Source organism: Xiphophorus maculatus, chromosome 18 (genome assembly GCF_002775205.1).
Source record: "Xiphophorus maculatus strain JP 163 A chromosome 18, X_maculatus-5.0-male, whole genome shotgun sequence".
Taxonomy (NCBI): domain Eukaryota; kingdom Metazoa; phylum Chordata; class Actinopteri; order Cyprinodontiformes; family Poeciliidae; genus Xiphophorus; species Xiphophorus maculatus.
This window is the reverse complement of record NC_036460.1, coordinates 6,647,073-6,664,897: the sequence shown is the minus strand read 5'-3', so window position 1 is coordinate 6,664,897 and position 17,825 is coordinate 6,647,073. Positions and strand designations below refer to the sequence as shown.

The 17,825-nt window shown below is 37.4% G+C and overlaps 1 protein-coding gene across 4 annotated transcripts in view; it reads right to left on the bottom strand.

Annotated features, from left to right (window-relative positions):
• The window catches only part of arhgap42 (Rho GTPase activating protein 42), a 101,339-nt gene that overhangs the window by 18,629 nt on the left and 64,885 nt on the right, over positions 1–17,825 (bottom strand). For 2 of the 4 annotated variants that reach the window (XM_023351687.1, XM_023351688.1), the window contains exons 5-14: positions 12,008–12,109; positions 11,653–11,763; positions 10,460–10,564; positions 8,325–8,454; positions 7,872–7,972; positions 4,487–4,596; positions 3,946–4,002; positions 751–829; positions 446–485; positions 57–119 (exon numbers count right to left, since the gene is read on the bottom strand). In XM_023351687.1, coding sequence (XP_023207455.1) covers positions 57–119; positions 446–485; positions 751–829; positions 3,946–4,002; positions 4,487–4,596; positions 7,872–7,972; positions 8,325–8,454; positions 10,460–10,564; positions 11,653–11,763; positions 12,008–12,109 — 898 coding nt within the window. The remainder of the gene's footprint in view (positions 1–56; positions 120–445; positions 486–750; positions 830–3,945; positions 4,003–4,486; positions 4,597–7,871; positions 7,973–8,324; positions 8,455–10,459; positions 10,565–11,652; positions 11,764–12,007; positions 12,110–17,825) is intronic. The other 2 variants (XM_023351689.1, XM_005796838.2) reach the window with 1 other exon arrangement.

Below are 17,825 nucleotides of genomic sequence, written 5' to 3'. Positions count from 1 at the left end.
CAAGTAGCGTTCAAGTAATTTGTCACATGAAAGCCGGCGGGATTTAAATGCCTCACCTCTTGTCTCGACCAGGTCAACACATTTCCTCACGAAGTTAAAACCTGCCTCGTTAAGATACGCTGGAACATACCACAAAAAAGGGGTTTGACATGTCAATTAGTGGCTGGGTTAACTAGATATCACATAGGAATGATCAGCCTTCCCTTATGCCTTGGCTCAAACTAACACGATTAATAAGATACAGCTTCTGTGCTGGAAGGCTCTGCTGTGTCAGCTGAGTGGGCGAATACCGAATAACTGTGTTAATGAGCAGATATAGCTATAAGTAAAAAAGAAACCTACTTGTTTATTTATGCATGGTGACTCTATTAAGTTATTATCAAGCATGAATATATGTAGTTTAATGATGAAAAGGGTTTGGAAAGATGAAAAAAAACACACTTACTTTCCTCTTTTTTGCTTAGTATGGCTGGCAGGTTGTAAATCTGCAGAAAGTTTGGAAGAAAGTCATTACTTCACTGCTTTAACATGTAAAAAAATATAAAAAATGACCCAGATATGTTCCAGTGCCCCAAAGCTTATAAGCTCTCTGTGAAATTCTTTTGCATTTCAAGCCACCAGAAGAGGGCGCTGCAGACAAATCTGTCGGTAAGACAACTGACTGATCAGACAAAACAATTAAACACTGAAGCCAAACAAATAGCATGAACAGAATAAATATTTTACAGAAGAACTGACAGAGATCCTCACCGGCTCCTTGCCATCCATGGCCTCCAGCCACAGTCTTCTGTTGGACTCTGACAGCGCCTGCAGTGTCATTACGCCATGCCTGGAAGGTTTTAGAGAAAAGCTGGTCTCAGTATGATCTCATTGCTGTGGGGCCCTTGGACGGACCGTGTTTACACTGGCTGATTCATCTATAAAAGGACTACTGTTACTAAAATAGCTCGGGTGCGAATGCTTGACTTCAAACTGTGTCCTCACTTGGCTCTGCGCTTCACAATCCAATCCCAGCTAAAAGCCGCTTGTCTTTAAGTTAGAGTGATGCACATTTTGCACCTAACATGCGTGTGCAAAAAGCTGTTGGCACCCCTGGGAAAGATACGTAAAATGGGAAAATATCCAGTCAACCTATACTTGCGTACATCCAGTCAGTAAAAAATAATTTCTAAAATTTTTTCTGACAATTTACTAAATATTTATTTGAGTTATACTTTATAGGAGTTTATATGTAACTCAATAGTTCTCAATAGTATGTGTCTTCTACTGCACATGGGAAAGACAGGTGTACATAATGCCAAAGTAAGGCTGGAGTCTTTATAAAAGAGAAAATGACTACAATGATTACAAATCCTTTTTAAACTTTCCCGTCGCTACAGGGCTTTAATTAAAAAGTATCAAACAACTGAATGGAGCTGTGAAAAAATGAGGATGAAGACCACAAGTTATAGAACTGCAGCACAGAGTGGCATCTTGGACTCATCATGTTGCCACACATGCCATATTGTATATGCCACTGTAAAATAAAATGAATCTCTTTTTCTGCTAGTGTCACGAAGGTAAACATTTCGACTGCTGATATTTACCAAGAACTTCCTTTGTAGCCTGTCAAAACTACTTTGGGTAGATTCAACAGGAAGCAAATAATGAAAAACAAAAACCTGCCTGCTGTAAAGTATATTAGATGATCTGAATGTTTTTTTTCTTCCAAAGATTAAATACACTCAAATAAAAGTGAGAAATGATGTTGTGGCAACAAAAGGCGAGTTCGTTTTAAGGCTGTTTTACACATCTTAACAGGGGTGCCAATAAATTTGTCTCTATCTATACTATTAAAATCTACAACCATAATATGTGCTGCTGCCAGTCTAAAACTCATGCAAGCATTATTTGCTTTTAATTTGAACTGTAGCAGTGGCATAATCAAATGACGCTGGAAAAAACCCACCCAGTAGTGACAGTTAGTACTAGCATGGAGACAAATCTACTTTTACTACAGTGAGGAGGTCATTACTAAGCAGGCAGATTTGGATTTGCATTGGTGCAAGAAAGGAAATATTCATATTTGTGACTTTATTGAAACATTTTTTCAATAAAAAAAACAAGCTGTGGGATTTGTATGTTAGAACTGGCTGAGCTTCTGAAAATGTTTGTGTTACAAAATAAATGTATTTGTAATCCTTTCAGCTATTAATTGCACACGATTTCATGAAGATAATATATTTTTGTTCCTTCCTGAACATCTGGGAAAGTATTTTCCTGCTGTGAAAATCCCTATCAATCCCCAGTAATTTGGACAAATAAACCCTTCCAGAATCAGACGGCTGGCTTGATTATGGCCGGGCCATGGGTGTGACAGAGTGCTCGGGATATAACGAGAATAAATGGATGAGCTAAAATCTGACTGGAACTTGGCCTGCATTGTCCTTATGCCTGGGGCCGGCACCTTGGTGCATCGAAGTGTAAGATAAATGAGTTGTCCTGCAAATAAACTGCTCAGCAACACTCACCAAGGGTGAGCAGTGCTGGGCAAGCAGCTGCTGCACATTTACCCACAGAGAAAAGATGGGCAAATTCTATTATCTCAAGTGTGGATCTCCATGATTAGTTCATTTCAAGCCTTCATAACAGACATCTTAGTCATTTAGGGGTGTGTTCTTAAGCAGAGAAGCTTCTCAGTAAGGCTTATTCTCCTCTACAGTAGGTTTTAATGAGAAATGGGATTAGCAATTAGCCTAATAAATACGAATCAATGGCAAATCTTCCGAGAGGGGCAACATAAATATCTTTTTTTTTTCCAGCGATTAACGTTTCCATTTGTTTCAATTATGTTTTAAGTGGCAAAAGAGCAACAGTGATAATTGGAAATATAATTCTTTACATAAGCTGTATTATTACTGTATTATGCTTTGTAGGTGAATATATGTATGGAAACACAAACTTTTCTCCACAAAATATGTTTCTATTTCATATTGGTTAGGATTACAAAATAATTTATAATTGCTAAACGCCAGAATAATGAGAGAAAAGATTTGATAGAGAATCTTTGATTATACACTTCAAATTCAAAACATGCTTTTGGGGAAGCCAAGATGATGTCATGGCTTTGCAAGATTCTGATAGGTTAAACCATAATATACAAATTAAATGGAGACACACCAGTAGATGTATTTTTAAGTATCTTAAAATATCAGGAACCTTAACTGTGGATCTAAACTCTCTGATTCATTCTTGGTAGCAATTTTCACATTCACCTGTTTAAATGAGTATCATGGGAATGTCCTATCGTTTTACTCAGGAAGGAGACGAGTTCAATTTCTCTGATATGAACACCTTTTGGAGTAAACTGGGATTATCTTGATGATGGCACTTGTCAAATGTAATATTTGTTAATCAAATACCTTGATTTTTGAAGACATTTCCTGTGGTCAGCTGGGATTGCTTTGGATTAAATATTTGGATTAAAAAGGGGGAGGGGAATTTGCAACCTGAGAACATCCCAACTGTGAAGTATGAATGTAGCATCATGTTGAGGGAGTATTATGCTTCAGGAGGCCGTACTTCACAAAAAAAGATGGTGTCATCAGGAAAGTATATTGGGCAGAAATACTGAAGCAACATGTCAAGATATCAGTGAAAACAAAGTTATAACTTGGAAACAAATTTTAAGAAAATGAAGGAAGAATTTGAATGACACTTAAATCATCTCTCTCACAATTCTGGCATTTAGCAAACAAAAGTAGTTATAGTAAATGTACTTAACAAGTAAAGTTTAGTCTGACTTAATGTCAGATAGTAAGAACAAAAGGTATTTATATTTTTATGCAGTATGTAGTTTATAATTATTTCTAATGTTTTTAATGGCAAGTGATCAACAGCGGTAGTTAGTTTTAAATGAACATGCACACATGCAGCTCACGCATCTTTCCCGTTCAGTTCACATACCGGACTTTACAGAAAAACTGAAGTGGTCTGAAAAGAGTTCCTCGACAGATGTCATTTCTACAGTGACACGAACACAGACAAAAGATGGAACGGGTTCAAAAACACTACAACTACCGATGTCGCAGACATACAAGCAAACAGGAGCTGGGGAGGGCGGGGATGGGGAGGACATGGAGAACATGCAGGACAATAAGAGTGCTGATGATCTCTGACATGGTTAAAATGAACTCTCTGAAGATGTTAAGACTCAGAACATTCAAAATGTAACATACATTAGATTCAAGACAACACACAATGAGAACAGACCATTCCACATGCAGCTTCAGGATCTTAGGAATTCAAGTGTAACTGGGAAAAAAAAAAGGTGCTTTGCCGGTGTGTCTTACATAAATCCTCTGGTATTTCAGTATGTTGGGCAACATTTCGTTCAACATATTAAAAACAAATACCATACAGACTTAGTGATGCAAACAGCATTAAATATCACAGTTTGTTTATGCCCCAAGACTATGCAAGCAACAAAAATTCATGTCTCACGGACCTCTCCACCACTTCGATATCAAAGCAGAAGCGCTTGTCGATGGAGTCTGTTTTCCTCCGAATGCAGGACTTGAGCTTGAAAGTCTCTGGCTGATTCAAGACGAAGCCATTCTAACAGGGACGATACAAACAGATCCACACAAAGAGAAAGGAAAACAACACAACAAAACTCATTGATCGTTCATCACCACAAATAGGAAACAATAGAGATGCAACAGCAAATTGACTGATGACCACAAGCGAGATAGATGTTCCCCTGACTGGTCGGAAATTGAATAATGGATTTGTTTCCTCTATTAGTGACTGTACTATACCTAAATGCTATGTCATGCTAAGAACTACACTCTTCTGTGTGGGAGTTATAACAGAGAAGACAACTTAAAGTTAACACTTTTCAGCATCAGTGAGATGTTTAGTAAGTGAAGTAAGAGCTGAACAGAGATTGTTCTATCTGCCTATTTCCAGTTCAGTTTTCATGTGTTCACCTATTCAGAGACTTTCTGGGCTGTGTAAGTCCAAATTATTTGCGGAATTTGAACTATTTGTGGCTTTCTTCACAGAACATATCTAAAGTATTCAAAAGAAAATGCAATTTGGGAAGCTGAAACGTGTAGGCACAAAGCTTCTTGATACGATATTGCCTGGCCTTTGCAAACCATCAAGATAAAACACTGTGCATATTAATGCACAATAAGGTATATTTGGTGTGTGAACTATTAAAATATATACTTTTTGGAGGAGCTATTCTTATGCAGCTATTCTTACAATAACTCTGCTCATTTGGGGCTACACTGTAATTCATTAAAACTACAACAGCAGAGAACTAGACGTTGGTGTGGAGTGTTCATTATATTTTCCATCAATATGTACATTTGCAGGTTTACTTGTTTCAAAGCAGAAAAAGTTGAGTGCCAACTCCAGCAGATGACAGGAAGTCTGAATGCCTTAGTTTCTCAACAATAAGAAAAGGAAGAAAAGACATAGTCTTTTCTTCCTTCTGTGCTTTCAACTTCAGTCCGTTACAGAGCATGATGGATTTGGAAATGGTGGGAGATGTTTTGGAAATCTTATTGGAACAGACAACTCAGGATTTTTAAAGCTGGGTCCAGCTGAAAGGTTATAAAAAGTTAATATCTTACCTTTGGAAGGCAACCTTCATGTTGTCTCCATTCTGTGTAAATACTGATTAGGAGGTCCCAGAGGCTGCAGCTGACAACTAGTCTGACAGAGGCAAAGACCAAAAGCACACTTCGACTGTCTTAAAATAAACCAAGGTTATCTACAGCAGGTTAGATATTAACTGCTTATAACCTTTTCACAGAACCTCACCCAAATAATGTTGAACTTTTCTTTAAATATAGGGCCTACATTCTCCAAGGAATGCAGAGAGATAACATAATAAAGGCAGTTTAAAATGCAGTCTTCTCATTATTTTAAAATAGTAAAGTTCTTTTAAGAGTGTATGTTTTCTGACATGACATGAAGCTACTATGGTGCAAATTGGAGAGTAGTAGAAGAAGAAAATGAGGAAAAGTTGTCAGTTTGTTCTCTAGCAGCCTAAACCTGTAACAGCTTAACTACAGAGATAGCTTAGGATAACTTAGTCCTTTAAAAGAAGGGAAGAAAGAGGCGACGGCAGGGCGATCAGTCAGACGATGCCCTTTTTTTAAAGTTTAGTTTAAATAGAAGTTCCAAGCAGATTCAGAGAAGTTATTTATGCTCTACATGTGACAACAATCTCCTGCATTCTTCTCATGCCTGGATTAAAGAGTAGGACTGGAAAGAAGTTATTTCTTCCAAAGAAAATTATAAGTCTTGGCTAAGATCTCCTAAAACCTATGTATGTGTTATTGTCTGAAGAAAGTAAGATTAAGATTTGAATCAAGAATTTCAAATGGTAGGTTTTGCACAAAAGCAACACTGAATCATGAAAACACGCCATGCCTTCAGGGAAACATGGTAGTGGCAGCTCTATATTTTGCAGATAAAATTAAAGTTTCTATCAAGGTTGACCAAAACATAAAACCCTTTTTATAAATTAGTAAGGGTGTAGCGATACAATAATCTCACTGTACGATATACGATATTCTGATCATGATACGATATGTATCACGATATTTTGCAAACAGTACAATTCGATGAACTTTTACGATTTTCTGAAAGATTTTGTAAGGACAGATTGATTTTAGTGACATTTTGTGTTCCATAGACTTGGATTTAATTAACTGAAAACTGATTAAAAGCACCAAGTAACACAACACCTGACTCTGATTGGACAGAGTCTTACAGTCTACAGCTGAACAAAATTAATCAAAGATGCAGTTAGAAAATTTGTTTCTGTCATTTAATTAATGTGGATTTGACATAAAAGTCAGTTTCAACTGTGATTCAGGAGCTGAGTGGGGAGATGATCAGCCTCTGTAGACTCTCAATATGCAAATGATTGCACTTATGTTTTTCTTTTGAACATAATGTGGCTGCGTTTTGGAGTAAAAAAAGTATTTTGGACTATAGGGAAAAGGCTTTTCTGCCTTGGCTCCCGGAGTTAGCCATGGCTGTAAGCTGTTTACTACTAGCTGCTGGGGAAGTGGCTCCGCCTCACCCCGTAGTGATCGACTCCTTGTCTCGAAATGTCTCGAAACATTGTAACAAAAGTCTAAAATTAAATCTGACAGAAAATCTTTGGGACAACCTTTGGATGAGGGAACTCCTCATACTCTGATACATTTGCAGAATTTCTGCAAGGCAAAGTGGGAAAATATTGACAAGGGATGATGTGGAAAGCTGATAGACTACTACTAATGCTGAAAATAAATCACAGAAACTTTAACAAAGGACTTGTTTCGACAGATACAATCAGGTTACTCTAGTTTTTTCAAATTTTTTGGTTTTTAAACAGATTTGTTTTTCAGTTGAATGTATAGGACAAAAGTCACAATATATGTGAAAAAAGCTACTTTCAAAATCACTAAAATAATGGAAATAGTAAAATGTCTAAACAAAACATGGAAGAACAGTCAGTTATTATATCAGACATTTTTAGCACATCCTGAACACACACACACACAAAAAAATAATAAAAAAACAGTAAAATTTCATTGTTTAAAGATTATTTTTGCTTCTCGAGTTTCCTTTTCTTTTTATTAAAAGGTTTTGGTATCTGTCTACATTTTTTCAGGCCCTCCTTCAGTTAACAAGTCTTTTGTTTTCCAAGTTAATTGAGTAACTCTGACAGCTTCCTCTTGTCCTCCCTTGGGGGAGAAACAAGCAGGCTCTTTGTTTCACCCACACAGATTACACTTGCTCTGTTTTTTTTCCCCTTTTTCTCTGCTTTTATCAGGTTCATCTACAACCCAAGGAAAGCAAACTGAACTAAGCTGAACTACCTGTTTCCCGGCTGACTTGTTTTCTGTGTTGCTCATGGTGAAGGTCTTGCTTCCTTTGTCATACATGCAGTAGTGACGCGTCCACGTGCTTCCCAGAGGACCTGAGACGGAGAGATGAGAAACAAAATAGCAAACAGTTTTGCTCTCAAACACAGGCTTCTTGAAAGGACTTCTGAAAAAAGAAATTCAATTAAGTTGTGATGAATCCAAATTTGTTTATTGCTGCTGATAAAAATCTATTATTTGTGGTAACACCCCCAACACACATCCACTTTCGAGAGTGCATCAAAGTGAATCCGTAAACAGGATGAATTATAGAGCTCCGTGTGAAACGATCACTTCTGCGGCGACCTGGGAAAGCCGGAGACATATTTATGGTGATGGATTTAAAACGACGCACTTCTATCTGAAGCAGGAGTGAGAGAGTCCAAGTGGACTGATGGGAGGACTCACGCTTCTCCTGGACGTACAGGAAGCCTTCCATCGTCCACTGGCCGGGGGGTTTGTAGTCCTGATCTGCAGACCTTATCCTGTTCATCAGCTTCTCCACTTCCTGCTTGGTGCTCACAAAGTTGTTTCTTGTCTATGTGGAAAAATACAAGATTATGCAAAGTTGCAACACAGCACTTGCACAAACACTCCATTATTTGCATTTTGTTGGATAAACAAACATACATTGTTGCATAATTGGAAAATGTAATAAAACTTATACATTGTTTTCATATTTTTAAATAAAAACATAAAATTGCCAGTACACTGAACTGAAGAACCAACTTAAGCAGCAAATGCATCTGCAAGTGGTTTGGTGAATGTCTACCAACTTTAAGTCTTGAACTTTGACTGTGCTGAGTTCACTCTTTCACAAACTTTGGATAGACTTGCAATTTTCACCAGTCATCACAACTTTTCTGCAAATCTGACCAATCACCTTAAAGTTTTCTGTATTTCTCTCTTTTCTGACCAATCCTCTTAGGCCTCTTGTTAACTTTCTGTTTCACAATATCTCTTGAAAGCATGTGTGATGCTAAACACTAATGTTTACCCTTTTTCTTCAAAAACCATGTGCTTATTCTGTGTATACAGTTCATGTTAACTTGGATGGAAATATTTCAATCTTCTTTTGCACTTTGACAACTCTTCAGCACATGATTGTATTTGTATTCAGGGTGCTATTTCAAGAATTTACTTGAAAATATTATTGGCTTTTTAAACATCATTATGTTAAAATACTTTTTTTGTTGGGAAAGTTATGTTCAGCAATTTCAACTTCTTTGTAAAACCATGTTATGCCAAAGATAATAATTTATAAATCGTGCAACTTCAACCACAACATTTTAAAAAACGTGCCACAACATCTGTAACTTTAGGCTGCAACAATCACAAAAAGACATTGTGGCATCCTGGAGGGACTGTTTTTCTCTTTCCAACAGAATAATGTCATCACCATGCTTCATTGTAGGGATGGTGTGTTCAGGGAAATGTGTAGCTGATTTTTGACACTCAGATTGTCCATTCTGAGCTGTGGATCTCAGCAGCTCCTCCAGAGTTACGGCAGTTCTTCAGTTTCCTGGCCTCTCAGTTAAAGAGGAAAACCTTAGTAGGTTTATTGCTGTTCCTTCCTTTATTCCACTTTATGATGACAAGTCTTTGAGATTTTCAAAGCTTGTGAAATTGCTTTATTACCTAAACCTGATTTAAAAGTCTCCACAACTTCATCCCTGATCTCTCTGCTGTACGACAACAAGTGCACAGCAAATATCTTCAGATTTTTATTTGTAAAATGTTCCAAAAACCATTTCCTATTTTCCATCCACTTTACACTGATTTACTACAGTGTCCATGTCCTTCACAAGAAAAAAAATAATTACATTTAAGGCTGTGGCCATAATGTGACAAAAGTAAAAAAAAAAAAAAAGATCAAGGGGTTTTAAGATTGTTGCAAGGCACTTTATTGGCATGAAGAATTCCCTCACTGTGCCTAAACTAAAGCAGTGTGACAAATGTCTCCAATCCCACCCATGGGAAGAATAATTAACACCATGGTGAAATATATTTTATTAATATATTCAAAAGTATGCTTGAATTGATTTGAACTTAGGAAAAAGATTCTGCTTTCTTTTCTTTTTTTTTTGGAGTTAAAAAGGTGAGGGTGAGGCTGTTTCACATCTCAGAGCAGAATGCTGCGACAGCCTCACCTTTGTCAGTTCCTATTAGTGCTCTCTGCATCTGAAGACATGGAGAGAGGGTTATAGAGTGAAAATTGTCAGAGCAATGCCTCTGACATTTTGGGTCAGAAATAAAATTTGGACCCTCGGGCTGAAAGCATCGAGGTCGCAGTGATGGAAGAAGGAACGGTGGCAGGGTCTGCAGTTTTATTTTCAACTCCTAAGTGTTTTTTGACACAGCACCATTAAATGGTCCGGTGTAACTGCCTGCAACGCTGCCCTGAAAATATCTGTCCTCCATGCCATCACACAGTGGGAAAAGAAAAAGCGCTCTGCTTGTTATATCTAGGTAAGATAAGCTGCAGAATCTGATTATGTGGCTAGTTGCTTTTGTGTTTAACCCTTTGAGGTGCAGAGACTTACGTTCTGTAGGTTGAACTGGAGCTGCTGTTTGTATGGCTCAAATTCATGAGCCAACTCATATCCTTCATGGTAAAATGTAAACAAACCCTGAAGAAAGGCCAAGAGCTGGAAAAAGGAAACATGGTTTATTCTTAGTAGTAAACATTATAGAGCTTCATTATGTGTCAGGGAACAGTTAAATATAAAGCTGACAACATTAAAGTACTGGACAAAAACTGGACTGCTGCTACTAAATGATTATATTACATAAAGTTGTGCATTTATAACACTTAATTTTAAAGTAGTTAGAAGAAGTTTCCCACAGGTATTGTTCAATGTTTGTTTTCTTTTAATAAGATTGTGACCTTAAAACAGTGTCAGTTATTAAAAGAATATGCTAAGAAATATCTTATCCATTCACTCCATCACACTCGATGAATTTGAATATTCTAGTGTTGCTAACACTCCACGTAAGATGACAGCAGAGAAAAAATGTTTCTGATAGTTTTTGCTTTTTATAGCAGAGAGATGTTAATCTTGGTTTCTGTATAACACACAACCATCCTTGACCACTGTAGGAAAAAAAAATAGTAGAGTAGTGTAGCAGGAGTGAAAAAAAAAACTGATCTCATCTTGAGCACAGAGGATCCCACAAACATGGAGCTGCACTCAGTCAAATCCTCAGACACAACCGCTGATTTGATTTCTAGGCTGAGGTTTGGTATATCAAATGAACAAGGATGAAGTGCCTTATCTGCGCCTGGATTCATCACAGCTGAGGTGGAGCCCTGTCATTTTTTCCCCCTCTCACCAACTACCTGCAGATTTGCATTTCTGGCATGGGATATGGGCTGATGCCAGAGGATGTAAATAAATGGAAAAGAAGCTTTTTTAAAAAAGTTTGCTCCTGACTCACTTTTTCAGGGATTTACATGCAGAGAATTTAATCTTTTCAAAGTTCACTCCCCGCATCTGTAGTGAAATGAGTTTGATAAGCACTTGTCTTATTTAACAGCTGAAATTTGATTTAATTTTACCTGCTTCTGCCTCCTTGAGTGTACAGGAAAAAGTGAGATAAGGAAGTCAAATTTGTGCAGTAAAACTGCCTTCATTACAGAAAGAAGAACAATAATTTAAAAAGGCTGTTTTCTGCTTTAACTAAAGTGACAGCAACAAAACTACAAAAAAAATAAAAAGTAAAATACTTCACTTACCGGCTCAACAAACTCAAATTTTTTCTTTTCTTGCACTTCCTGAATTTTGAAAACATACTCAAGGGATGTGTCATAAAAGAGCTGTCTCTCCTTATCAATCTGCGTGTCAGCCTGAGAATGAACAAACAAAGCAGGTTTGAGCCATGAGACAGAAACGATTCAGCCAGGACATAGAGAACGCTTCATTACTCCACAGAATCGGTTTGCACAGAGAGAATTAAACAACAAAACAGTCATGCATATATCCACACAAACCTGAAACTTTGATTTTCAAAGGACACTGAGCTGACCGTAAAAAAAAAGGGGAATTATTTCAAATACATCTACAGGAAGAGGAAATTTGCTTTGGTTTTACCTCCTGTAGATAGGCCTCTTTCTTTTTAGATGACAGGTTGAGATGTCTCTCAAGTGTGGAGTAGTATTTTTCCGTCTCCTTATCAAATTTCTTCTTTACCTCCTAAGACACATGAAAGGCTTACATACAACTTGGAATAGAAAAATAAATAAATAAACAAATACTTTCATTATCTTTTATCTGAGCTGTGAGTCAAAATTACCACTAGGTGGAGGTCTAACTACAGTGCAGTTTCACAAGCTATTCGTCAATTGCCATTTAAAATTCCGTCAATGGATTATTGTAGGTCATAAAAGTGGCATAAAACGCATGTAATGACAAGTCGACAATGTCAGCATGTCTGTGTTTGATCAATACAGTCCCCCAGCTTGGGACAGGGGTTCAAACCAAAACACATAGCACTGTAAATCACAAATAGCATTATGCATCTGGCATAGTCAGAGGCAGGAGTGGCTGAAAGCTGTTTGCATTTTCCTTCCCATCCACCAGCCTGCAGGGATATGTCAAACTCAACAGCTACAAGTCTCCTGATGCAGACAGTGCTGAGGAAAATGTTCAAGAAATAGGCTTTTTATGCTAGTTGCTCATCTCTGCTACAGAGATCCAAACGTGCCAAAACAAATTTAAAAAAAATTAATTAAAATTTCACTTAAATATGAAACAAATAAATGAATAATGTATAAAATACCTACTAAATAAAATGTGTCATGAATGTATTTATTTTATAGCACTTATGTTGCAGCTGATGTATATCAACAAGAAATTCACTCTAGATGTCCACAACAAATTAAACAATCTACACATTTAAAAAAAATCTAAACAAGAGTCAAGAAGAAGAACAGAAACAGAAGTTTCTCATGATAGGAAAGAGTTCTCTCAAGGTTTTCTAGAACCTTGTTCCTGAAAACCTCTGAATGTTTTAGTTTCAGCAGCAAAAAGAACATCTAATTATAAACCAGCATTAATTTAGTACTTGCCAAAGTTATGACAGATGAGTCAAAAATAATAAATAGATGAGATGTCTGTGAGCCAAAGACTGCTCAAGAGGGGTAGGGGTTTCATTGAAAAGCAGTTAGTTTTGAGTAAATAAAAAAGGGATTTATCCAAGTCCGGCTCCACCGGCGAAGAAAAAAACATTAGTCTGATGGAAACAAAATGTTGCAGCACATTTAGGCAATCCAATAAAACACAAAGAATATTGTTTGGCTGGATAAGAACAAAATGCAACTTTTCACAGTTCACTGCTTATGTCATGTTTGGAGAAGGTACTGCATTGAATGTAACCCCCAAAACATGTCAGTGATGAGTAGTAGCAGGAACACTGAGGTGTTGGGGAGGCCTTCAACAGCCTTCAGATTGATTAAAGGAAAGATGAAATTATTTTATTAAGAATATAAGAATGAAACAAAGGGGGCGGGAGGGTGTTCAGCAAGACAATGATCCCTAAAATCCAGCAAAGAAAATTCTAAATCTGTTTCTAAGGAAATGAAGCTGATCGAATGTCCCATACAATCAATCAGCCTTTATCCGACTGAAAATCTATGGACAGAACAGATAACCAGAGTGCATAGAAAAGAGTCCCTCAAGATTTTAAGACAGGTTTTATGGAATAATTTGTCAAAATGAAACGTCAGTAATGCATTAGACTAGTTTCTGCAAACAGGCACATTTTAAAGTCGCCATTACCAAAATATGCTTTTGTGCAAAATATTTAATGTGTTTAAATAAACATTCCCTGTAGTATTTCACTTCTTTGAAATTCTCTTACTTTATGGAATAAATTGTGTTGTTTTTTTAAGCGGTGGATTTAAATCTGTTGTGAACTTAATACCAATAGCATCATCAAAAATATATTTCTGATAATTCTTTTTGGCTAGATTCACAAAATGTATTGATCTTTTCATTAATTTTTTGTGGTGACTTAGTGCAAGACATAGGACAGTTATTTTATCTGTGAGTTTTTCTAAACAGTCAATGGATGTGGCTAGCAATGCTTTAGCCAAGATGTTTAGAATATTTCTGAGGTGAATCAATCTTTTTTTTTGGTGATCCATGGTGACAGTTTAAATTTGTTAATTTATTATTACATTGTGCACTGTGGAAAAGAAAGCTTGAAATAACTGAATAAATCTTGATATAATTACATATGATCTTAAAATTTAAAGACTTAGTTATATAACCATGTATTTAACAAATTACAGCCACATTTAAATATGGAAAAACTAGATATATCTACTTTCAATTCTATGCCAATCATCTCATGTGTAAATAATATTCAATGACTTATTCATTATGTTTGATGTTTCAGCACTCACAGTGAGGGAGGTTGAAACTTTTCCTCTTCTCAGTCTTAAAAAAAGGAAAACAGACTAAACTTGTAAGCCTTAATGAAATTCTGCCCAAGCAGAGAGGCATTCAAGTGTCTCATCTGCAACTGCGACCTCCAAACCGAGCTATGCCTATTTAATGCCCCTTACATCTACATGCAGATGCAGGGGACAGATATACACTCCAGAGGGAGGATGGAGAAAGTGTGAGGAAATGGCCACTGCAACCAGATCCTCCTTGTTTGTTTTTATTCCCATGGCCCTGAGATTTAGCAAGTCTAATCTGCCAGCTACTGATTTGACCTAGAAGAGAGTTTTGTCTCAACAACTCTGGAAGCAGTTAAGCGAAGGAATTCACCCACAGGACACAGCAATGTCCCTATACGAGTATCTGTAGTGCAGCAAAAAAAAAGAGGGGGGGGAATCAATAAATAATTTCATGTAGCAGCATCTTATTTCCATCTGTCTTGCATGTCGGACCAAGAAATGATTTTTCCAACAATGTGGAGAAAATCAATTCAAAGTGTGCCTTTATTTCTGAAGCAAAGAAAATGATTTAGGTAAAGAGCAAAAATAAATAGATGCTTAAAAGTGTGTGAACGGTTTTGGTCAACAGTGAACATGCACTAGGAATTGACATTAATGCTGTAATGAACTGTAATGATTAAAAAATGCACTTGATAATGCCATTAGCCATCCATGTGGATTTTTTTATTTAATCACTTTATGAAACAGACATAAACTTAAGGAAAGCCCAACAATTTTCAAATGGATTAAGCTATTTCAGAATATTAACTTTATCCTTTTTAAACCCATATTTGATGCATGTCTGGAATGTTTGTCCAACAGGAACCTAATTCAAAGTTTCAACCATCAGGCTGCTAAAGATAAGGCGGGGTTTATAAAATTTTATCTAGTTCTTCAAATCCCAAATACTTTTTACATGAACCAATATCTCAGACATCCAAACAGGTCCAGATCCAGATACCGCCACCATACTTGACAGTTGGTACAATGCTCTAAGGTCACTGAGTCTTCCTTGCAAAATATGGACACAGTTGGGTGCTCTGAATACACTGCTGTGCCTGTGAAGTATGTTTTGATTTTTATCTGAGAAAAATCAAATACAGTTTACTAATTTACTAACAGAATGGTTTCAGTCCCCTCATCAAAACATTTTTTGAAGGACTTGTATTAAGTTTCCTGAATGTCCATCCAACAATCCTAACCTCAATGACAGTAAAAATCTGTGGATTTTGTTTGAATGCTAGGTGCTTGGGTTAAAACCATTACTTTGATTAAGCTGTACCACTCCTACCAACAATGGTTTGGAAATATCACCTGTCTGTCGCTCCGATGTGTGAGTGGTTTATGACCCCAAAACAACCCGCATGCGTAGAAGAATTATGTGGATGTCACACAGCATATGGAAGTCATAATGGACACCGGTGTCTATGGCTCAATTTTAAAGTTGTTGAGCAAAGGGAGCCAACAGTATTGTCACAAAAGTCATAGGACGAAGGAAGTTAATAAATTGCTAATAGCAATGGCCTTGTGTGGAGCATTGACTGCAACTTCTGTAGAGGAGTCTCTTCGGATGTGTAGTAAGAACCAGGAGTGAAGGGACTGTGATGTGATTTACTGCCATAAAAAAGTCAGATATGAAAAAAAAAGCATATTTGGGAAGAATTAATCTGCTGTATGAACATAGCCAAAGAAACTCAAAAATTAATACAAACTGGTGCACCAATTTCTCGCCTTGGAAAATCTTTTCAGTGGGATGTTGCATAGAAATATCAACTAGGATCCAGAATGGTTCAAATGCATCATTAAAAGCCCAAAATAAACGTGACATTTATGTCCTTAGCGAGCGGATGGAAACTTCTGACCAGGACTCTTTTGTTTGGGAACAGGGACGTTTACGGTCTTCTCTGGCATTGTGACTCTTGGTGAGAAGAGGTAATTTGGATAGCTCAACATAAACACACACAGGCGCACACACCAGGGACCACAATAAATTAAGAGCTTTAGCTGAGTCCCACAGCCATAGGAGGAATGTCCTAGAACTGATGAGTAGTGTGAGCATACCCAGAAAACACTATGTTTGGAGCAACTCCTTCACACATGCAGACAGCAGGCAGCGAGCCAGAGATGCAGCAAACGTGAGGTAGATTCAGCCTGGTTGAATCATCTGAAGTGTTAAAATGTTTTGTTTTGATCCTAGCAGGACATGTAGAAACCCGTGTGCCTGTAATGATAGCCTCGGAGAACACGGGGGCTGTTTGGTTGCTTGTCCATGTGTTGATGGTATCTTCCCATCTCCATTTACTGTATGTTTGAGAAGACAGCACAGAATATACGCAAACAAGACTGAGAGAACGTTGCGAAAGGAGGAGCAGCTCAAAGGAAAGTCTGACGCTAAATATGGAGGGACAGCGGGCTTCTCTGTGAAGAGATACAGGCCTTGAAGCCAACATTAGGAAGTGGTTTTTGACACAAACTAATGCCAGTGTTTGAGAGTGCTCATTTAGCTGAATGGAATAAACAACGTCAAAGCACTTGGCAACACTCTGCCAGTGCACAAAATGCACATGAACCTATCACTCGGGAGATTTTCTCATCTGATTGCTTTGTACTCACTCATGAATAAATCACATGCAACAGGAAAATGTTCAGATGCAGATGGCTTTGTAGTGGGATTTCTAACTGGTGAGGCCTCGTGTTGCTGCCAGGGGTGATCTGACAGCAACGGCATGAGTAAGTCTGCTAATTTCTAAAATCAGGACCATTAGAGAGAAAAATGTGAAATGCAGAGAAAATTTCTTCTTGTCATTATTTGTCAGTTTCTTTCAAGTCAAGAAACTAGGAGATGATAGAAAGACCCGAGGGAGGGTGTTTGGACACCGGTTGTTCTTTGCAGGTTTTGACAGTGACCTAACAAGCTTCAGGGCTATCCTTTCACCATGGCAACAGATGTTAGCTACAAAGGAGACTGAATGTATCTGTATAAGTGCACAGAGAAAATAATACCAGATACCTTACAAAAGGTTTTAAACGTGTTCACCTTGTCAGAGTTTATCGCCTTTAAACAATCTCTTTCAAATTATCTTGGAATTTTAAAAGACAGAGCAACACAATACGAAGTAGAAGGATTATGCTGCAAGAAAAAAAAGAAACAGATAAAGATTGCTCTGCGACAGACTGGCGACCGGTCCAGGGTGTACCCCGCCTCTCGCCTGAAACGTTCGCTGGAGATAGGCACCAGTACCCCTCCCAACCCCACTAGGGACAAGGGTGTCCAGAAAATGGATGGATGGATGAAGAATATATCAAATTTGAAGTGTGATGTGCATTAGCATTTAGCACAGCTAAGTCAGTACTTAGATTTTAGAGGTAACGTCGAGCTTTGAACATCCAGACAACAAACATTTCCCCTGCTTCTACAAAATACCTCAAATCGAATTAAACTGGATGAAACAGTATAAAATTCG